Below are 23,555 nucleotides of genomic sequence, written 5' to 3' on the forward strand. Positions count from 1 at the left end.
TTAAAGTAATTTATTTGTAATTTCAATCTTTTCTAATTTTAGATTTGAAAGTTTGGAGCCAGAAATGAACAATCAAGCTTCACGCGTGGCTGTTGTAAACCAAATTGCTCGTCAGCTGATTCACAGCGGACATCCAAGTGAACGCGAAATCAAAGCACAGCAAGACAAGCTGAACACCAGGTTAGTTTGGAAGCTCTGTATAGAAACCAAAGACCAACTTGTTTTTCCCAATTGATTTTGTGTGAAGTTCATTTCAGTTAATAATTCTAGTTGTCTCTATATTCTCATAGATTGTAAGTTTGAGCATGACTTTCTTCACAAATGCACAGCTAAATTAGAATAATAATAAAATTGCTAATTTGTGTAAACAATTTGTTTTGCCAGGTGGAGTCAATTTAGAGAACTGGTTGACAGAACAAAAGATTCACTAAGCTCAGCCCTCAGTATTCAGAATTATCATCTTGAGTGCAATGAGACAAAGTCTTGGATTCGAGAAAAGACCAAAGTGATTGAATCCACGCAGGAACTGGGCAATGACCTTGCAGGAGTCATGGCTCTCCAGAGGAAGTTAACTGGTATGGAACGAGACCTGGCTGCCATAGAGGCTAAATTAACTGATTTACAGAAAGAGGCAGAAAAATTGGAAGCAGAACACCCTGACCAGGCTCAGGCCATCATGGATAGACTTGCTGAAATCAACGATGTTTGGGAAGAGATGAAAACCACTCTTAAGAACCGAGAAGAGTCTTTGGGAGAAGCCAGCAAGCTGCAGCAGTTCCTTCGAGACTTGGATGATTTCCAGTCCTGGCTATCTAGAACTCAGACTGTTATTGCCTCAGAAGATATGCCAAACACATTAGCTGAGGCCGAAAAGCTGCTTACTCAACACGAAGGCATTAAAAATGAAATTAACAACTATGAAGAGGATTACCAGAAAATGCGGGACATGGGTGAGATGGTGACACAGGGACAAACAGATGCACAATATATGTTCTTGCGTCAGCGTCTCCAGGCTCTTGACACCGGATGGAACGAGCTTCACAAAATGTGGGAGAACCGGCAAAACCTCCTGTCACAGTCCCATGCTTATCAGCTCTTCCTTAGAGATACCAAGCAAGCAGAAGCTTTTCTCAATAACCAGGTACCGTGTATTTTAAAGAAAATCTCTGAGGTCAATATCAATTTTATTAAATCTTTATTTCATGATTTAAATTGGTAACAGAAAGTACCTTATAATCTGGATAGTATTAATATCTTACAACCAGATCTAAGTAATTTTATTTTATATATCTATAGAGCTCAAGACAACTTTTGGTTGTCTTAAAGGAGAATTTCTCATCATTTTTAATATTATGTTCATTTATCCTCTATATTGAACAGATATCTGTTTGTGAAGTTTGATTATCAAATGTCAGAAATCCATATCTTGTCACGTAGGGAGACTGTGTGTCTCTTCTAGTCAGACCTTGTTATATGCTCAGTCCTTAAAACCTGATCGTTGGCACAGAGAAATGATACAGACAAGAGGAGAAATTATACAATCTTTCCATTTTCTTCTCATTTTCAACATGAGCCTTTGAACTAGATTGTGATGTAATTTGCTAAATCATTAATATAAATTTTAAAAGAAAATGGTTTCATATGAAAAAATGTTAATCCGTTCTATATGATTTTACATTTTATTTAGTGATTTTTAATTGCAGATAAGTGATCATTCCCATTAGAGGAACTTTATCATGACATTAAAGGGAACTGGAACTGTAGGCACTGTAACCGCTTCTCGTGATTGAAGTGGTTAGAATGTCTGGAGACCCATGGCACCTTCCTTCCATTCAAGTTAAACCATTTATAACGTTCCAATGCTAAATGATACATTGTGATTGGCTGAGCGTGTTACAGTGACCATTGCTGGAATAAATCGGTATGGCTACAAGGGAGGGTGTGTAACCTGTTTTAACCATATCTCAGTTGAGTGCTGGACGGTGGGCGGCCAGAAAGCCTTATGGAAAATGGTTTAACACTGAATGGAGGGACCGTGCTAGTGGGAAGCAGGCACTATAGCAATTCAATGAGATGAAATATTTATAGTGTCTACAGTGTCCATTTAAGGAATGGCTATTTTATTTTATTTTTTAGAGACCATTTTTTTGTATCTGGATTTTTTTTTGCTTGTCGGCTGTGCCTTCATGCATGTAGAATCTTATAAAAGCTTTCACAATTACATGCATATGAGGAAAATTGCACTTTTTGAAATGTTACAGAGCTACTTAAAATTGCCCATTTTAAAAATGTAAAAATGATGGGATTTAGCCACACCTTATGGCAACACGATATTGAGTACCCCAGTATTGGTAGGTTCTGCTCTAATTTACAAATGGAAGGCATGATGCTCTTCAGATAGCCATACACAAGGAACTCAGAAGCCTTGGTAAAGTTTGGCAATGTATTATCCGTTTCTTCACAGAGATCTGCCTAATTTATTGTCTTCATGCAGGAATATGTCTTGGCACACACCGAAATGCCCAACACTTTGGAAGCTGCAGAAGCAGCCATCAAGAAGCAGGAAGATTTCATGACGACAATGGATGCCAGCGAGGAGAAGATCAATGCGGTGATTGAAACCGGAAGGCGATTGGTCAATGATGAAAACATCAACTCTGATAAGATTCAAGAAAAAGTTGATTCAATTGATGATAGGTAAGTGTTACTCTTAAGCACATTGTACATTCTGTCTATTTTGTGCAGTTTTATATTGCATTTATATTCTCCAAAGTACCATTTTGAAATTGTGCATTTTTCTACGGGTTTGATCTTCTAAAGTGAAGTGAACTTCCTTTAATAAATACGGTCTTGTAAATATTATATGCAGTTCTAAAGTTGCCAATATTGCCTACAAAAGATTGTACAACATTTATTTATTTATTTCACAGACATAAGAGAAACCGAGAAGCAGCAAATGACCTCTTGACACGTCTAAAGGACAACCGTGAAATGCAGAAGTTTCTTCAGGATTGTCAAGAGGTAGGATAATGACCCTGTTCATCAGTAGGTTAGTTTTTACAATGTGTGTCCGGACACCAGCCCTTTTACCCAGCCATTTAAAGTGATGTATTAAATCATTTCAAGACATTTTTATTTTAGTCACGATAAAATTACCTGACTGCATTTTGACCTGGAAGGTCAAACTTGTTAAACTTGATGAAGACCTTTCTGATTATTGCCAGGTCATTTTTTTGGGTGATTACATAAACTCAAAGTAAAAATTACAGTCTCAATTCTTTCATTGCCCTACAGTAATTAAGAAGGGGAAGGCATCCACGTGACGAACTTCTCTGCACAATGATACCTAGAAGTGGGGCTTCATATAGAGTCAACAAGGACTTCAGTATAATTTTAATGTCAAGTGTTGATTTTTTTTTTTGATTTTTTTTTTTCTTTGTAAGTTAGTAATTATTAAGTAAGTAGTTATTGTTGGGCGTACTAGAATGGGCAAAGTATGAACAACATCTAGTAAAGAAATACTACGAAAACGTACTTGTAATCCATGATCTACTGCTCTGTGTATTTTTGTTTTTGTTTTGCAGCACCTAATTTTCTCTCTATGCTGGCAAAACCATCTATGAAGTACAGCTATGGTGCCTGCTGTCTGCAATGCAAATTGCAGATGGCAGGATGCTGTGCTTGGCATTACAAGTTGCGGGTGCATTTTCCTCCGGCAACAGCAAGCTTTGAGCTATGCCAATCTGTATTTTTCATTTCTGTATACATTCTACATGTGTCTCGCAGTCTGATATAGGCAGCACAAGGCTAGTGTTAGATTGATTGGCGCTTATTATTCCTATAAACCCCTAGAAGAATCGGAAAGTGGAGGAGTAGACTGATTTTTTTCTGGCAATCCTCACTTGCTTACTTACTTATTCTCCAGGTAGAGAAAGTAAAGTTAATCGTAGGGGGAAAAAAATTAAGCTCTGTTCTTATAAAATAATGGTATCTTTGTAGCCATCACTGACTCTGCAAAATATATATGCTTTTATTGCGGTCCATGAGCCTATCTGGATGGAAAATATATTGCTAGATTAATCTGTGGCAAGATCAGGCATATCTAATATTTTCCATATGCTGTTAAATTATTAATGTGTTCCAGATGTTTCAGTGAATCTATTTGCTATGGTGGTGGTTCAATATTAAGGTGTTTTTGGTTCTCTCCCTCTCCCCCAGCTGTCCCTGTGGATCAATGAGAAGATGCTTACAGCCCGAGACATGTCCTACGATGAAGCCAGGAATCTACACAGTAAATGGCTGAAACACCAAGCTTTCATGGCAGAACTTGCTTCCAACAAGGAATGGCTTGACAAAATAGAAAAGGTACTGGCGTGATCAATGTAGGTTCCACTTTTGTTGTAAGACAAAGGAAAGAAAAATGGCCCATTGTAGCGAAAATTACCCAGGAAAAGAATCGGTCTATATAGTTTAAAATGGTGTCTACGCAGGAGTTATCCAACTTTCTAATGATGAAGGCTGAATAGCCGGAATATCTGAGATGCAGACGAGATTCAACCTGGTCATATATACAACCCTAGCCCTGAATGTAATCAATTTATTTTTATTGATCTTGATTTTATTAGCAGTTACTGTTGGTGTATTAAGGTGATGCATTCCACCTTGTATAGTGCTAAACTGTTGGACACGGCTTCTCTTCTCCCTGTCTGGCCATGGTGGTATTCGTAATCTTGATAGGCTGGAAATCATGGCCTTATTTCTCCCACTTTCTGAATTTTGCACCGGGGAGAAGCTGGATTTTCAGAAGTCATACACTATCTGTACCCCCTCTGCTGCTCTCATAAGGTTCATTGAGGGCTATAATATGACACTTGGCTTTCCATTTCTACTGAAAGATTGGTCACTCCACAATAAATTATTTTCATACCTCTGCCATGTACCATTAAAAACCAAACTCCGAAGAATCTGGATGTAATAATGTAATTCATTAAGAACGAAGGCAATGTTGACCCAAATTTCTTCATATTCCGCTCATCCTGCCCCACTTAATCTTTGCTTAATATTTTACTCCAGTCTAGTATTATTAAAGTAAATAAGATTTGTTTTAACTTGGAATCCCTGAAAGTAGATCAATGTTTCTGTAAGAACCTTTGCTTGGCTTCAATTTCACGAAACAGCCAGAGATTGTACAATAAATAAGTAAAATGAATAGGTCAACTACGTGTTGCAGTGCTTAAATTGCTACATTTTATATTCATGGTACCTTGGGACCTCATAAATACTATAGCCACAAGCGTATTCTCCAAGGCTATATTATGTCTATATAGCTGAAGGAGGACACTAGACATTGTTGGTACTGGAAGAGCAGGGCTTGTTTTTAGTTGAAGCTGGAGGATATTATACAGAGTCGTATTGAAATACTTCCCGTCAAATAGGATGTGTATACCTGAAACAGCCTTCCATGGGAAGTGGTAAAGCAGTTGATGAATGTTTAGGATGAAGTCTTCCCTGAAACAGAAGTCTGAAATTTATAGTGGGCTTGTCTTCTGTTACAATTATCTAGGCTACCTGATGCATGGAATCCTGAAAACAGACTTCGTTTAACAGATTTATCAGAGTTTGGCCTATATCTATGACAAGTAAAGAATTACAGGACCCCTCCCGCTCTCAGGAGCTACTGTATTGGGGGTTTATTTTATTTTTTTCCCTTTGCAAGTTTAAGGGGACCCTCCAAAAGGCTACCTTTGTAAAATAACAGATGTTCTTTATTCCTTTATCCCACCTCTTTCTAGAGGGACATTCGGCCATTCATCTACATCTGTGCTTTCTTCAATGTTCTTTCTGGTTGTAAAACAAAGGAATGTATTGATTTTTGATTGGCTCTTCATTGCCGGTTTTGCAGGAAGGAAGCCAGCTCATTGCCGAGAAACCTGAAACCGAGGCTATAGTGAAGGAGAAGATGACTGCATTGCACAAGATGTGGGAAGAACTGGAGTCTACCACCCAGACGAAAGCCCAGAGACTGTTTGATGCCAATAAAGCTGAACTTTTCACCCAGAGCTGTGCAGATTTGGATAAGTGGCTCCATGGATTGGAGAGCCAGATTCAGTCTGATGACTATGGAAAGGATCTCACCAGTGTAAACATTCTTCTGAAGAAGCAACAGGTAATATATGAATAAGAGCGAGGCATGGTACAATGTTAATTGTTCATTGATATATGGAGTTTAGTACTTCTTTCCTAAATACTTTAAAACCTCAACCCTCCATGTATTATTTGCAGGTCTATCCAGAGACCGAAGACTAGCAAGTGTATGTCATTTTAATCTTAGATTGTAATAGTGGAAGAATTCCAAATGTACCTGTTAAGGCTGATCTCCCCTATCTCACTGTGTTGCGTAATGGCGTAATTCATTCATTTGCCCATGTAAACTCTGATTTCTGATTTGGTTATAGGGATATGAGACGCTTTGGTGTAGACGATTTCTGGAATTATGCCAAAGTCGGTTACCAATTAGAAGTTGGTGATTAATATAGAATATATCCAAATCTTATCTAATCCTAAATTCAATACCTTGAAGTATTACTCCAGGTATCATAACCATTATAGCCACTGTAGTGATGATGATGCTTGAAGTAAACCTTTAAGGTATTGCATCCCGATGTAGTGGTTACGATGTGGGGAGTACCCTGGCCCAGTTCATCAGTAATGCTAACCAGTTTGCCCCCTCTCCTGGGTCACTGAGCTTGGAGGTTCCTAGCATTTTTGGTGACACGCTTCCGGTTTCTGCAGAGCTATAGAAGCCAATCCAGTTGCCATTCATTGGATGAGGGGGGCAGCTGTATGCTCTTGGCCAATAAATGACCCGATGTACATTAAAATTTGCTCAGAATTTACCTTGGCCTGTCCCGAACTCTAGCTAATGATGCCCCAATGTCTCTGCCTGAGGTGGCGTTTCATAGTGAAACGCTGTACATAGACTCCAGGCACCATGATGATTTAAAATCATTGCATGGTGCTTGGAGTTACCCTTTAAACTGAATTGTTATTCTAACCTCAATTGTAAGTTAATCTCCAGCCCTATTGGTCCAACCCTAACCTTAAGTCTACATTTCCTAACTGCCAGTTCTTAATCGCACCTTCTAACGCTAAACTCCACTGTAACCCTAACTTTACTTATCTTGAAGTGCTTCGCTGAGCCATTGTGTGTATGGGTTCAAGAGAATAGATCTTTACGGGCAAGTAACGTTAATGCAAAAACGACTTCTAAAGAAAACCATTACACATGTACCATTACACATGTACCATTGTTCAAATTATGGATTGTCTGTTAGTCCTAAATTATCTACCTTAAGAGTTTAGATATAAACGAATGTGTGCTATCGTTGTAGATAAATATTTCATTTTCCGTTCAGTTCCCTCTACTCTCACACATATTACGGCTCTACCAGTTTGTGAATTGTCCTCTATTTCTTTAAGTCCTATAAAAAAAAGTGTAGGATGGAACGCAAAATCTAATATTAACTAATAAGCAAATTGAAAGAGTAAGACACGACAAAAAACCTGTAAACATCGCTGTGCCCCCATATCCCTTGGCCTCTCCCTTTAATCTGTGAAAGTGTCTATTCGCACATTCATTGTGTTGTAGCCCAGACAGATTTGTGGAATGTGATCTTTTGAAATGTCAGATATAAAAGGCATAAATAGGGACACTGAGCAGTTACTGTATTCTGAAATCTGGAAATAAGCCTGTTGGAAAACACAATTGCGAAAGACATTTCTCTCTGAGAGCGGAACGTTCAATTTAGCTCAGACTTGAGCCAGATTTGTGCCGCAGTGAAAAGGCTTCTGGAGTCATATGTCCTCACGGGGACAAAGGCTCTATTTGACATTGTAAGCTGACTAGCAAGTCGGTGGAAGGGTTTTACTATTGTAGATAAGCATCGCACTGTGCCAGCAGCTGATTCCTCTGCTAGAACCAGCGAGAAACTAGAATGCGTGTTCGGATTTAATGCAAACATGTGTAATTACCCACGTTTAATAAATTCTGGTTTTGTTGTTCGATCAGTGCTTTCTTGAGTGACAGATGCTCTCTTATAAGACGGCAGTATCACACATTAATAATCACATTAACATGGAATCGTCACGATAGGCAATAATTTATAGCTCTCCAAAATATCGTTTGATTTGCAGTCATTTTTTTGATTGTGGTTTTTCATAGGAATAGTACTGTGTATTTTATTTCGGGTTTTCTTTTGGAGTAGATTAACCCCTAAAATTCAGTTTCTGGGGCCCATATCTCCCTTGCTGTTCCTCTTCCTGTGCTATTTTTCCTACTTATCGCCTTATAATATAGCACATTTTGCATTCCTGCCTGGCAACGTGTGTGTTATCTCTGTGTCACTAGAATGGTGGGTTAGTATGCTGTGTGGAATGTTGTCAAAATGTCTACAGTCTTCTGCTTGTTCTAAAATGGAATATCCTGTTCTGTAGTTTTAGTAGAAACCTAATCATTCCTATAGACCAGAATACTCCATCTAAGGAACAGATTATTGCATACACAGTTACATACCTGTGATCTGTATTTACCTGACTAATGGGCGAATTTGACACAGCAGAGCTGAAAATATCACTGCATTATGGTAAAACCTTAGTTTAAGGTCAGCATGTGTCCGTCTTAGATATGGCATGGTTGTATGAACCCATCTGCCATGAATATCTATTTAGATCAGTGGGTGCCAGCTCTCGATCAGGGACATCTGATGAATTTCCGTGTAAACAAGACAAGCATTGTGTCCAACCAACTGAAACACTCGGAGTGGAACAGAAGTCATTTTATTCAAGCCAGATTTTGCGTTAATTGTAAACACCTCAATTTCTTCCTTTGTAGATTCTGGAAAACCAGATGGATGTACGCAAGAAGGAAGTAGAAGAACTGCAGAGCCAGTCTCAGGTGCTAAGTCAGGAAGGACAGAGCACTGACGAAGTGGACAGCCAGCGTATTGTGGTAGAGAAGAGGTTTGTGGAATTGCTTGCACCTCTGAATGAAAGGAAAAAGTACCTGTTGGCCTCCAAAGAGATTCATCAATTCAACCGGGATGTGGAGGATGAGATTGTAAGATCACGCAATATATTAAATTTATCATGTGTTCCATAACTGTATATAATGCACAAAACTTGCTTATTAGACAGTGGATTAAAATCTGCTACAGACTGCCCTATTTCTATTTATTATTGGATAATTGTATCTGTTGTAGTAAACACTATGGATAGTTTTTTTGTTTGTTTTTTTTATATTATATTCTGTGTTTTTGGTTTTTATATTATATTCTGTGTTTTTTTTTTTCTTTTCTTTTCTTAAATAGCAAGCAAAAGTGTAAATGTCTGTATTAAAGGCACGTGTAAAATGTATGAGTATTTGTATTACCGCCAAGAAATGTGGTGGCATCTCCCAACTCCAAAGCTGCATCTGTATACTACAGCTCACATTCTTTAGGAACAGAATGGCCATACATGAACCTACTCTGTCCCTCTAAGGACGCCATACTTGGTGTGTAGGAAGCAATTTTTGGTTAAAGGCTTACTTCAACCTAAAATCAATGTTTTCATAAAACACTGGTTTTGGTCATTGTAACCCTTTCTGTGGGGGTCCGCATTCAATCCACCACAAACTCCAAACCAATAATAATTCTACTTGCAGACGACACTTCCTCTTGCCAGAGAGTCAGGTCAGGGAAGACTGGCTACACAGAGGGTCAATTCAAGCTGTGCGTGCTGGCATCAGTCTAATTTTGCACGGAATTTAGATTACCCATCCTGGAACTTTGTTACTATGGCTATTGACGCTACTAATGGCGAAGCAGCTAACTGGTTTATATATATATATGTATGTTTAGCGCTTATTGGGGAAACGCTGCGCATACAGTTTTGAGGCACCATGGCCACCAAGTGACATTTTTTTCTTTTTAAATGTATCTGCACCCAATTTCAGCAGTACTTTGCATAGATTAAATCGCTCATATACCTGAAAGTAAACTGTCTATCTCCACAATTCATGGAAATCGGTCCTCTTTAAAATAACTAGTGAGCATCCAGTTATTGATTGGAGGATGGTGAGGTGCATCCTGGGAGATATAATCTCTGCGCGGGATATGAGATAATATAAAATTGCTAGGTGTCACTGGAAGCGCAATTTAACCCTCTTCATTCCTGTGTAGCATGATAACTCGCATGATTCACCCCATTGTAAAATGCTACGGAATTTGCTGGCGCTATATACATGATAAAATAATAACTCTACGTGTAGTTTATTATCTCCAGTGCACAGTTTTTATTCTTTGTGTATGTTTGCTGTAAAATCCAAAGCTGCACTATTTTATAATTGTCGCTGTCTACTTTCACAGCTCTGGGTTGAAGAGAGAATGCCTATTGCCACGTCGACTGATCATGGACACAACCTCCAAACTGTGCAGCTATTGATAAAGAAAAACCAGGTACGCCGACTGTTTCTCAGTGTAACAGCGAGACTAACTCACATAGCAAGGCTTGTTCTCAGTCTGTCTCTTTCCTGAAGGCAAACTGCATCATGGGAAAAGGCAGAGAGTGCAACATTCACTAAACAGTGAATTGCGGTAGGATAAATATATCTGTTGAGGAAATTAGCAGGTGTTAGAATTGACATTTTATTTACTAAACCGTAAATGGAGGAAAACTGAAACAATTTGCCAAACGGCTTATTGATATTGTTCCCTAAAGTTTGAAATTTGGTTCACTGTTTTTTTAGAAAATAATTCCAAAGTGTAAATTTTAAGTAAGTATTTTGTATACAGAAGTTTTTATCCTGTAGAGTTTTAATTTTATTTTTTTATATTTTACTGTGATTCCGAGTCTCCGGTATTTATCGTCAGTCTCTGGGTGAATACATAGGTTCTCAAAATCATCCAGTGTTGAATTTTTTAACATTTTACACCCAACTCTCTGCACTGGTATGTTATATTTGTTTTAACTATATGTTGCTGTTGGAATAAAAGTGGCAGATTTAGGGAATAGAATGTGTGAGACTGGACGCACTGCCGTGCGGTTTTCTGAATGACTGTGTTTAGTTGTGCACCTGTTTGTATTGTGTAATCATATTACAGTGCAGGCTGATTTAAGCTGCAGACGGCAGTAGAGGGTGAATTGAGGTGGTGTGTAGTCAGTAAGAGTTGCATGAAACATCTGCTCTTAACTTAACACCTCAAAGACAACTATATATTTTTTTGTTAATTGCAGATTTTTTTCTCTAAATTGTGAATTGTCAGCAATTCAAAGTTAATTTAATATTGGGTCGTATCAAAGGCCGCAATCCCTCGTTAATGTTTTCGAGGGACCAGTTTTTTTCCTAATATTTTTAATATTGTGCATTGTACCCATTTGCTATATTTAAGAAATATATTTTTGCGAGGCCTGAGAAATAAAATGAAATCTACAAATATGAGCTGCTATATTCACCTGTATTCTGAAGCTGGTTGCCTCCATCTTGGCGTCCTGTCTTTGATTCTCCTCTCTCGATGTTCTCTGTGTGCTGAGTAACATGTGCAAACATTGAGTGGACCTTTTCAGTGTTCTGTTAACAAAAATGTAAACGTAGCATAGTAACCAATGAAATGTCTGCTGGTTTCCATAGTGATTGCCCACTTTTAGCACTTTGTATAAAGGAAAAATAAAAAGCATCACATGAAACAAGTTAAACACAAGTTCTAGATGGCTTAACTTCCGAAGAAGTGACACTTCTCTATTAATGTTACAATAGATTCTAGATTCTGGTATAATTCTACTGCTTTAATGGCACATCTAACGTAAAACATTCTAATCATGACTCAAACAGAACTGCTCTAACCCGATAGTCTTGTGATTGCTGCACTTTCCGGGCTAGGACTGCATTACAGCATTGGAATGTGATTTGCGTAGTTTCCTTCCTAACCACTAATAACCGTTCCACCCAGCTGTAAACAGTAGTAAGATCGCACTAGATCCGACTGTGTTTTTCTTATCCATTCTGAAGAGGAGCCCAGTTTCCTCTCCCAGCAGACATCCTGTGGGGTTTTTGTGTTTGTTCAGTAATTTGCTGGATAATCTAGAATCCTTTCAAACTGTTTTTTTTGTTTGTTTTTTGTTTTTTTTTCTTCTTCAATGTTTATTTGTTTAATGAAAACAATAAACCTTTTTCTTTTCTGAATTCCTTGTGTCCTCTTCACACACAGTGTAAAACAGACAAATACTCTGTGATCCATTGTTTGGCAGTTCCAATGTTTTTGTAGCATCCTTAAAGTGCATTTAACTTTCTCGTGATGCTTTTTTCCTGGTGGCGCCGTTAGTGTGCAGTCCATCTACTACAAGTGTGGATAGCATTTCAATTTCCGTGTTCTACAATGCCCGGTCTGTTTGTTTTTTTTGCTTTTTTCGGTATTGCGAGTTTCTTGGTGTTGCAAAGCCAAATTGCATATCCAACCATGTCAGATTCAGCGGCATGCTGCAGCGTTGGATATCAACTGAATTCAGTGTAAAAATATTACAGCAACACATTTGTTAATACTGTGAATAGCATTTGGCTACATTTATTTTGTGCAAACGTGCCACCAAGTCACAATTGTCATTGGGTGTTATGGTGAGGCCACACAATTCTAGAGCGATTGTACCATTTAAGGTTAAAAAAAAATAAAAAAATAAATAATTACCGTAAGCTAAATAACTACATGGTTATTTACTATATTGGAACGGACTATAAATTTAAAATGTTGGGCTTTAATTAGATTGGGAAATATAGCCAGTCGCCTTTATTCATTTGGCTTAAAATGTGAAAATTGACTGGCCATTTTTTTATAATAGCGGTCTTCATGAATAAGCCATGCAGTGTTTGGGTGATGGAAAAACTTCACAGAATATAATGAAGGAAAATATTCATGACTTGTAGATTACAAATACCTCCATACCTTCCTGAAAGTCTTAGGTCTGAATAACTAGTGTTTAGTTTGTGAATTGTATATATTTATTTACTGAGACACCCCCCCCCCCCCCTTTTTTTTATGCCAAGTAAATACCAATTTAATGTTGTACCCCCAAAGAAACTGCTGTATAGGTCTTCCTGGAGTCATATCCTCTCTACAGTGTCCTATACATGTCAGAGTGGACATGCTGTGACACATGACCTAGTATGGTGCTAACCTGTAATAAAAGTATGTGTATGTATATACATAATATATATTTATATTTTCCCACCTCAGACTCTTCAGAAGGAAATCCAGGGCCACCAGCACCGCAATGATGACATCTTTGAGAGAAGCCAGAAGATTCTGGAAGATGGCAGCCTTAACGCAGAAGCCATCAATCAGAGACTGGCAGATCTCCAGGCGTTGTGGAACCTTCTAATTGAAGAGACAGAGAAGAGGCATAAGCGATTAGAGGAGGCTCATCGCGCGCAGCAATATTACTTTGACGCTGCCGAGGCGGAAGCCTGGATGAGTGAGCAAGAGCTGTACATGATGTCAGAGGAGAAGGCAAAGGTGACTTGAACGTTTTCAGTATCAGATTGGTGACATTGTATTTTGTCGTGTAATAATGTGTGTGCGTTTTGAACTGTAAGAATGTATCTGCAAAGTGAAGTTGTTACATTTCCGCTGAGTTCCCATTTAGAGCACATGCTGATTTCACACTGTATCTGCAATACTTGTAGGATGAACAGAGCGCAGTGTCTATGTTGAAAAAGCACCAGATTCTAGAGCAGGCGGTGGAGGACTACGCAGAGACAGTGCACCAGCTCTCCAAGACCAGCAGGGCATTGGTGGCAGAAGGGCATCCAGAAAGGTACGTGTAATCTGTCAGATTTACTAAAACGCTGTGTGTGGGGCGCACAGTGGGAATTGGAGCAGTTTATTTGTAATTAGAATATTGTTCAAACATTTTCCACGATATTATTGAATAGAGAGGACGGTGTATTATACTAAACAATGTATTATTCCTGTATGAGAAATAGTCTGTCCACTAGTACACAGTGGAAGTGACCTTTAAAGGTTATTTGTGTGTATTTCTCATTCTGTTTACACAAAATAAGTTCGCATTTATAACATTTAATATTGTATGATAATGGTGTAGGTGAAACAGTCTACAGATTATATGCATGCATAGTGTGCCTAACTTGTCACAACATTAACACAATCAAATACATTGTAACAATGCGGAGTACCCACATAGGTTCTTGGGTAATAGGCGTTCCAATAGACTTTTGCTATTTTGAACTTCTATGCATTGGAACAGGGGTTAGGGGAACTGGTCCTGGGGATACTTGCCCATTGTAGATGCTCTACCGAGTGATAACTATATTATAGCATATATGCCATACCTTGCATTGTTATATCTGAATGTTGTTTCTTCAGTGAGCGTATCAGCATGCGTCAGTCCAAAGTTGACAAATTATACGCTGGCCTTAAAGACCTGTCTGAAGAGCGCAGGGGAAAACTGGATGAACGCCATCGGCTATTCCAGCTGAACCGCGAGGTTGACGATTTAGAACAATGGATTGCCGAAAGAGAAGTAGTTGCAGGTTCACACGAGCTCGGCCAGGATTATGAACATGTTACGGTATGTACCGCAAAAAAACATGCACTTTACTAGCCTGTTCTAGCAGACCTGCTTTCTGTGTTAACCTGCATGGTCCAGACAAGCTGTAATTGTACAGTCCAGATATAGACTGCTAAGCAATATACTCTACAGCCATTTAAAGCATTCATCCAGATTAAGCCAAAGCTTGGTTAGCTGTATTTGTGAATAAAGGGAGACGCATACTAATTAAATGCAATAAAATATAGGCTACAAACGTGTATTCCTGACCCTATAGTGAAAACCCACCATTTAGGTGGCTTGCCCCCTCAGAATGGGTTAAAACTCACCTTATTTTCAGCTCCCCATGGGTCGGCCGGATCTGGCCAATCAGGACCTCCTCATAGAGATGCATTCTATCAATGCATCTCTATGAGGAAAATTCAGCGTCTCCATGCAGAGCGTGGGGACGCTGAATGACAGGGCTGCTTACTGTGCTGCCCTGAGCCAGGAAGCCCCTCCAGTGGCCATATGATGAGTGGCCACTTGGAGGTGTCCCTAGGGACAATGTAAACACTGCCTTTTCTCGGAAAAGGCAGTGTTTACATGAAAATGCCTGAAGGGAGCTATACTCACCAGAACAACTACATTAAGCTGTAGCTGTTCTGGTGACTATAGTGTCCCTTTAAAACCTTTTGATTACATCCATACATTTATTATTGTAGGTATTGCAGGAGTACACAAAATAAAAAATGTATACACTGTAAAATTTGTATTAATATCATACAATGGAATACAGTGTATGACAGGAGTAGTTAAAGGAATTATTCTGTACAATAATGGCCCAACAGTTCTCTAATCTTTCTTCTCCACCCCCACATACTCATTTGGATTTCTTGATACTATATCAGAACTGACATTATACCATTAGACCCGACTAGTTCCAGGTAATTTAATGCATACATACAGCCATCAATAGGTTAAGGTAGTCTTTATACTGGAGGGCACTGGGAGGAACCTTATGTCCTTCACAGTCATGGAGATGTCATTTGCATTACTCTTGGAAGTCAAGAGAGCTTAGTTTACATCTAGGCTTTACATCTGTGGACTAGTTTTCCATCTAAGGGCTCATTTTCTCTAGAACTATCCAGTTACACAACCTTATGATTTATTTATTGATTGTGTACTTGTATTTCTTTTACCTATATCCATCTATTCTGGAATGTTTTCTCTAATGGCTTTCTAAACCTCTTTCACAGATGTTACAAGAAAGGTTCCGAGAGTTTGCACGCGACACTGGCCACATCGGACAGGAACGAGTGGATACAGTGAACCACATGGCGGATGACCTCATCAATTCCGGACATTCTGACGCAGCTACCATTGCGGAATGGAAGGATGGTCTCAATGAGGCTTGGGCCGACCTCCTGGAATTGATTGATACAAGAACACAGATTCTAGCAGCTTCTTATGAACTGCACAAATTCTACCACGATGCAAAGGAGATCTTTGGCCGCATTCAGGATAAACACAAGAAGCTTCCGGAAGAATTGGGCAGAGATCAGAACACAGTTGAAACACTACAAAGAATGCATACCACATTTGAGCATGACATTCAGGCACTTGGTACCCAGGTATGAAGTCACATAGCATTATCACTACTAAATAGCCCCTGAACTGAAACTCCGCTGTCCAAATAACTTCGATTTTACGAAATGGTTCTTTAAAATGTAGTTTCAGAATTTTCATAAAACATCATGTACTTTAATATCATTTTCTCCACTTGAATCCTGTATGCTTCCAAATGATAGCAAATCAGACAGAGGCACCATTTGGTGATACTAATTTACTGTCAGCTTATAATGTGTTTACATGCATATGTACACAGACAGAAGAACCGTGGACTTACCGTAAACTCACTTCCAGGTACTGCTGTGTTTATATAGAGGTGTACAGAGACAGGAGAACCGGTGACTGACAGTTAACTCACTCCCAGGTACTGCTGTATTTTATATAGAATTATACACAGACAGGGGATCCAGTTGATGACCCTTATGATCAGCTAGGGGTATTTGTATGTAGAAATGTACGTAGGCAGGCAGTTGGTTGCAGTTACCTACTACCAGTTAGGTATGTATAATTGGTGTCTGATTGTCCAGGTTCGGCAGCTTCAGGAAGATGCAGCCCGGTTGCAGGCAGCGTACGCTGGTGATAAAGCAGATGATATACAGAAGAGAGAGGGGGAGGTTCTGGAGGCCTGGAAAGCATTGCTTGATGCCTGTGAGGGCCGAAGGATCAGACTGGTGGACACAGGTGACAAATTCCGGTTTTTCAGCATGGTGCGAGATCTCATGCTTTGGATGGAAGAAGTTATCCGACATATCGAAGCCCAGGAGAAACCAAGGTGTGCTATTTCCCTTATGTAACTAAGTATCCTTGTCTACAACTTTTTGGCTCAATGCATTTGAGGTCTCAAAATTCTCATCTGAGCTGAGCTTTATCTTAATGTGATGTAAACCCATCATATCTTCACTAGAACGTTTGAAGATTTGCAAATTTTAGGCCTTTCTTTCTTTACAGTTTTTTTTTAAAATACTGGTCTGGCAAAGGTTTAAAAATATCAGGAAGTATTACTTTACTGAGAGGGTAGTGGATGCATGGAATAGCCTTCCAGCTGAAGTGGTACAGGTTAACACAGTAAAGGAGTTTAAGCATGTGTGGGATAGGCATTAGGCTATCCTCACTATAAGATAAGGCCAGGGACTAATGAAAGTATTTAGGAAATTGGGCAGACTAGATGGGCCGAATGGTTCTTATCTGCCGTCACATTCTGTGTTTCTAAAATATTTATTTTCTATTTATTTGGGACTACAATTTACATTGTTTTGCCTATTCTCCACAGCTTATCTGTTTAGTTTTTGAGTTATTCACTAAACCAGTTGGTTGGAAATTCACCAGAAAGTTTCAGATTTTGCCTTAAAATAACCAAACCAAACATAGCTGAGTTCTGGGTACTTTTCCAATTTAACTGTTTTAGGTGAAAATGTTAAAATCCCTTTAGAATATCCACACACAGACTTAACGCTTTCGGAGTTATCCCCCAAAGTGAGAGTTCCAAGTGAATTTTAAATTTAACGCCAATGTAATCACACTGGAAGCGTAGGTCACTAGTAGTTCCCATTTCACCAGTTTTTACCTTGACTTTGACATTCACTTTGAATTCTCATTTTCGTGAATACGCCTGTGTGTGTTACACCGGTTTAATAGGCTCATTTTGTGTTTCTGAATTTCTAAGTGTCCTATATGGCCATGCAGTTAAAAGGACGTCGTTTTTTTTCCCCGTAACTCACTGTGCAGAGCGTATAGCTTATGATCTATTTAATATAAAGAAAAATAAGCTGTATAATTTTGGAAAACCAACTGATCATTCATCCAAAAGCTCACACTTTGCATTGGTTTTACAAGCTTAAAGCTTATGCCACCTGCCAAAAGAGTTGTCATTAATGATCTAGTAATGGCTGCCTTTAACCCCTTAAGGACACATGACGTGTGTGACACGTCATGATTCCCTTTTATTCCAGAAGTTTGGTCCTTAATGGGGTTAAACCACCTGCCCTCAATTCTGTTATTATTGTTTCCCAATGATTTTTGAGAGGTCCCTAAAATCTGGAAACATTTTAACATTGTGCATTCATCGTACATCCCCAGAATCGGGTTACTGGCATAACTGGATTAAGGACGTGCAGTGCCTGCTAGTTGAAAACACACTTGGGCAATTTGTTCTTGGTAAATGTGTTAGAAGGTTGATGAAGGTTGGATGGTATCCACATATATTGTATCTAACGCTCGGTGTTTTATTTCTTATTTTTAAGGGATGTGTCATCTGTAGAATTATTAATGAATAACCACCAGGGAGTTAAAGCAGAGATTGATGCCCGTAATGACAGCTTTACTGCATGTATTGAGCTCGGAAAATCTCTCTTGGCAAGACAACACTACTCCTCCGAAGAGGTAAAACGTGTTCAGTGTGCAGATCCGCTGCATTGCAGAGCCGCATGCATTCCACTACTGCAAAGGCAGAGCGCTGTAGCACAGAGGGGCTGGCTCCCGTTTCCTCTTTGCTAAGCATTTCATGTCCTTCCTGTTGCTGCTACATATAAATTTTCACCCTGCTTGGGTTGTAACACTATATCCCAGTCACCCAGATTCTACCAGCATTAGCAGAATTTGGCCTTGTTGTTCTATAACTTGTCTATCCTTAATGGATAAAGGCTGGCTGAGCTTCATGGCAAATGTAGCTCACAAGCAAAAAGGATCGCCATCACAGTAGAACATTTCAGCTTTGTATTGTGTTAGAGTAACATGTACCATTCACACATTTATTAGCAGTTTGCTAAGACAGCGTTGGCCAGGATTAGATCAGCAGCTGTTGCGAAACTACAAATCCCATGATGCTTTGCCATTGTTACAGCTGATAAAGCAACATGATAGTTGTAGTTCTGTCTTCTGGTCAACATGCTTTACAATCTTATCTTAAACCTCCCCAAAACACCTAGTGGTGCACCATGGAAATCGAGACATGGTGCTCAGCATTGTGGGAGTGTCACATTAAAATAAAACCTTTTTGGTCTATTGGCTGCCAACGTACAGCAGAAAGGTTATTGAATTATACTTGGGGCGTGTAGACTGGGATGCAGAGTGACTGTGCAAGCATCCTGCAATGTCTAGTATGTACCCACTAGCTAACAATTGTGTGGGACGCCAATAGTATTATTTAGAGACCGTAGAGCCCTGCTTAGATTCCTGGAGCAAACTTTGCCATCTTCTTGTTTGCAAACGATGGGTACAATAAGGAAGTTACCCTGCGCAGTAGAAGTGCATTGCGCTGATTGAGGACACTTTAATGGTGTGTCCAGGTGTAAGACTCCAGGGAACAAATCTGGGGGGACAGGACTGCTGAATATGGGAATAGTGGGAGATATGGGATATGTGAGAAGTTTGAAATCCCAAAACCATTGACCACTGAGGGAGTCTGTTTGGAATCCTGCCATTCCCTAAACCAGGAGAATGGAAGTGTTAATATATATATATTTACACACACAAACTATATTATTGGAATCATACAGGGGAATGTCACTTCTGTATGTGTGTCTAGTTTGACTAATAACTGATGTGCATCCTTTTCATCATGACTCACAGATAAAAGAGAAATTACTGCAGTTAACGGAGAAGAGAAAAGAAATGATTGACAAGTGGGAGGACAGATGGGAATGGCTGAGACTGAGTAAGTAAATGTCATACTTCTTGTAGGGTGTTTCAGATCATTATTATGGAGCCAGTGTAAATAAATGAATAACTGAGCAAATACAAAAAGAGAAGTCCTGCGCTCAATCCCATCACTCCTGGGCGGCAGCAATGACCACAGTACACATCAGCTAATACATATAGTAAGAACCAAAGAAAAAAGTTACCTGCGCTCTCTCCTTAATCCCTATGTATATTTAAACAAATGGAGGTCATTTAGTTACTCCAATGGCCACTGGAGGGAATGCCCGCCTGCCAACATCAAGGCAGACCCCCCTAGACGGGTCCTACTCTGACCCTTCTCCTTACTGAGTAAGCAGGTTAGTTATGAGTTGAAGATCATTCAGGAAGGATTTGTATTAAACTGGTATTTTCTATAATCTCTGCTATTGGCTTGACAAGGGCAGAGATGCGTTTGCAGGCCTCTAAGGGCACTGGGTTATGGTTTTATTGGCATGTAAGCAGGGCATGTTCTCAGTAAGATTACACAAGGACGTGCTCTGTATGTGCATGGAGTCGTAACTCTGTCCTCTCAGCTTCATTAAATATGTCACTGTCGTTATTGACAACAGAACACCGAAGGAGAGGCTGAATAAAGAAAATCGGTTCTTCTTTTAAACAGCCTAAGCCCACACGTCTAAGACATTGTATACAAATGGTATGCTCCTTATTTGCATATTGTGCTGTTGGACTTGAAAACTGTGACTGGCCAACGCATTTTGCTACTTTTTCTGTAAAAATTCAGACATCTCACAAATTGTTTAGGAACATATATTCTTTTCACATTTTGTATTTTTGGAGTATATAAACTATTCAGATAGAAAGGGTTATTACTAAAGTGTGAATTGTCTGAAATTAAAAGTGTAGTTCAGGATTTGGGCTACAATAGTTGAGTTAGAATAATTCTGAAGTCCCCTTTGCTTTCAGTTCAGCTGCTACGTTTTTGCAGTGCTTTACAGACGTGATTCATTATGATTTAGATGCATATTGAGAGGGATTTGGTATTGTCACTCCGACCCAGTTCCATAATATTTTATTCGTCCATTAGTCAGGCTGCTGACATTGTTTGTGTGTTACAGTTTTGGAGGTGCACCAGTTTTCCAGAGATGCAAGTGTTGCCGAAGCCTGGCTTTTTGGACAGGAGCCATACCTGTCAAGTCGTGAAATTGGCCAGAGCGTAGACGAAGTGGAAAAACTCATCAAAAGGCACGAGGCGTTTGAGAAATCTGCAGCTACTTGGGACGAGAGGTTCTCTGCTTTGGAAAGACTCACTACGGTATTTACTTAGTATTTAGTATAATTTCCTACATAGTGCACGGTGAACAGTGTACAAATATTGAAACCACAGTAATAACCAGCAATGCAGTGTTAACAATGTATGTACTTGGTACCCATTGTACAGCGCTACGGAATCTGGCGCTATATAAAAAAATAAAATAATAATAATAACTGTAAAAGGTAATACCCTATAGCACTTGTAACCCTTGGTTCTAGAAGTTAACAATGTAAGCGTTCATGGTAGCATTAATAACCTTGATGTATTAAGGCAGCCATTTGTAAGGGTTAAGAAACTGAAGCAATGATAATCCTTGATGATCTGTGTAAATAGTTTAAGAGTTAATAAGCTTAATAAGCTATAGCGGTTTTAATACATGATATTCTTGGTAAACTATGTAAGGGTTAATAAGCTCGAGCTGCGTTTAACCCTCGATGTTCTAAGTAAATGTTGCTGTAAAAGTTTTTGTTTTATTTAATTTCTTTTCTCCCTTGTACTTTCTTACTTCAGTTGGAATTGTTGGAAGTACGTCGACTGCAAGAAGAGGAAGAAAGGAAAAGGCAGCCTCCTTCCCCTGAGCTAAGCCCGAAGGTGTCAGAAGAAGGAGAGTCTCCACAACAATGGTAAGAGCAACGGCCCGATTGTGTCAAACGCGGAATGTTCTCTTTGAATACCGTCTACGTAACACATTGTCTTCATGCATTATTTTCAGGGATGGGACAAAAGAAGGAGAGCAAATTTCTCAAAACGGATTGCCATCTGACCAGGAGTCGCCACGGGTTAGTTACCGATCACAAACCTACCAAAACTACAAAAACTTTACTAGCCGAAGAGCAGCCAGTGACCGGCAGTGGTCTGGACTGTGACCTCAAACGCCATTTTGCTAGTAGACTTGCTTTGATGCTGTTACATCCTCCTGTTCTCCAACCCTCTCCCCCAGCCAGGCACCCCGAGATATGCTTGTATCAATCTTTATATGATCGATTTTGTGCTTCCAGGAACTACACTGATATTAATTGGGTTCTTGGTGTTGATGATTTTTGTATGTTGTGTACATAACCGTTCCTTGCAGGGCCTTAGAAATGTGTTCTTCCTAATGGTCAATACGTCGGGAAATCAAGTCTGTCAATTCTAGCCAAGCCAGATTTCATATATTGCACCGTTTTCTGTCTAGGAAGTAGTTAACTATTGTGTCCTGCTATTAAAGTGTTAAATTAAAAGGGACAGACTGTCACAGTATGTGTGCTTTAGTAGGTCTGTAAGATTAGTCATGTTACAATTGGGCTGTGGTTATTTGTCTTCTTGAAACCTTTGCGTTTATTGGAGGCCAACGGCTCTGTTTACATCAAGGGCATACACTCAGTCTACCGATAGCCCCTCTATGGACTTGAGCTGTTGTACACTGTAGTAGTAGTTACAAAGTTCAGATAGTGTAGTAATCAGCAGGAGTGTGCATTTGTCAATTTGTTTGACACCTAATTCTTCCATCAAAGAACCCCCTTTGTTACATTTTTAAACTGTCAAACGAATAGATGAATACGCATGTCTAGTAACCTGCAGAACACTCCACTTTTTTTAATTCTGCTTTTCATCACTAGCTCCCAAAGATTCCCTTTTTCTATAGCGAATTAAGACTGGATGAGAAAAATGTAATAAACAGTGTACAGCACACAGAGGGTCAAGGGTTAACCACCAGGTTGTAGCTTGGAGCCTAGTAACTTGCTGCCCCCTGCTGCTCGTGGAGTATAGAACAAAACACAGTTAGTGAAGAGAGACTGATGGGAGTTGTACTCCATCTATGTAGCTTGTTCTCTACCTGTAATATGGGTGTATTAAGCATTTGGATGTATAGTTTGTCTTAGGACATTAAGAATTGTTTGTTCAGTAGAAAGTGAACCACAAGTTAGACATAGGATTTATACCGATTGACAGATCGATCGCATAAACGATATAAGCTCTGCTTCTATAAGCTAGGAATGTGTAAAGAGAAACAAAATATTGCGACAAACCGCAGGAACGATAAAGACTGAAAACTCAAAGGTCAGTGCTGGTGTGAGAATTGTGGGGTGGTCCACAATCTATAGGAGGCCGTTCCAGAACAATACCTCCCGCACCAGTGGGAGTCAACCACCTCTTTGCTTTCAAGAATATAGATGGTCCGTTGTTATGGAGTTGTGTGGTACAGGGTCAGGTGTTTGACGGAACGGATGTGCGCTGTTGGATTGGGAACCAGTTTAATGTGGAAGTAAAGTTTCTTAGGTCAGTTTAACAGACATTAGTCTAACGTTTTAATTGTTCTACTTATTTATGTAGTTAGAAACAAATTGTACCTATTAATCATAAATAGGAGATTTGGATAGATATCTTTCATTATTTTTTTTCCTTGTTGGGTTGCATTCCA

The 23,555-nt window shown here is 39.3% G+C and overlaps 1 protein-coding gene across 2 annotated transcripts in view; it reads left to right on the top strand.

Moving 5' to 3' along the window:
* Window positions 1-23,555, top strand: part of SPTBN1 (spectrin beta, non-erythrocytic 1) — a 140,691-nt gene that overhangs the window by 107,892 nt on the left and 9,244 nt on the right. For both annotated transcript variants that reach the window (XM_063443971.1, XM_063443972.1), the window contains 18 exons: window positions 43-180; window positions 385-1,141; window positions 2,495-2,697; window positions 2,931-3,021; window positions 4,219-4,365; window positions 5,903-6,166; window positions 8,891-9,115; window positions 10,404-10,493; window positions 13,263-13,541; window positions 13,712-13,842; window positions 14,412-14,616; window positions 15,834-16,208; window positions 16,734-16,978; window positions 18,447-18,585; window positions 19,774-19,858; window positions 20,958-21,154; window positions 21,665-21,777; window positions 21,867-21,933. In XM_063443971.1, coding sequence (XP_063300041.1) covers window positions 43-180; window positions 385-1,141; window positions 2,495-2,697; window positions 2,931-3,021; window positions 4,219-4,365; window positions 5,903-6,166; window positions 8,891-9,115; window positions 10,404-10,493; window positions 13,263-13,541; window positions 13,712-13,842; window positions 14,412-14,616; window positions 15,834-16,208; window positions 16,734-16,978; window positions 18,447-18,585; window positions 19,774-19,858; window positions 20,958-21,154; window positions 21,665-21,777; window positions 21,867-21,933 — 3,751 coding nt within the window. The remainder of the gene's footprint in view (window positions 1-42; window positions 181-384; window positions 1,142-2,494; window positions 2,698-2,930; window positions 3,022-4,218; window positions 4,366-5,902; window positions 6,167-8,890; window positions 9,116-10,403; window positions 10,494-13,262; window positions 13,542-13,711; window positions 13,843-14,411; window positions 14,617-15,833; window positions 16,209-16,733; window positions 16,979-18,446; window positions 18,586-19,773; window positions 19,859-20,957; window positions 21,155-21,664; window positions 21,778-21,866; window positions 21,934-23,555) is intronic.

The sequence above is a fragment of the Pelobates fuscus genome, chromosome 2 (assembly GCF_036172605.1).
Source record: "Pelobates fuscus isolate aPelFus1 chromosome 2, aPelFus1.pri, whole genome shotgun sequence".
NCBI classification, from domain to species: Eukaryota; Metazoa; Chordata; class Amphibia; order Anura; family Pelobatidae; genus Pelobates; species Pelobates fuscus.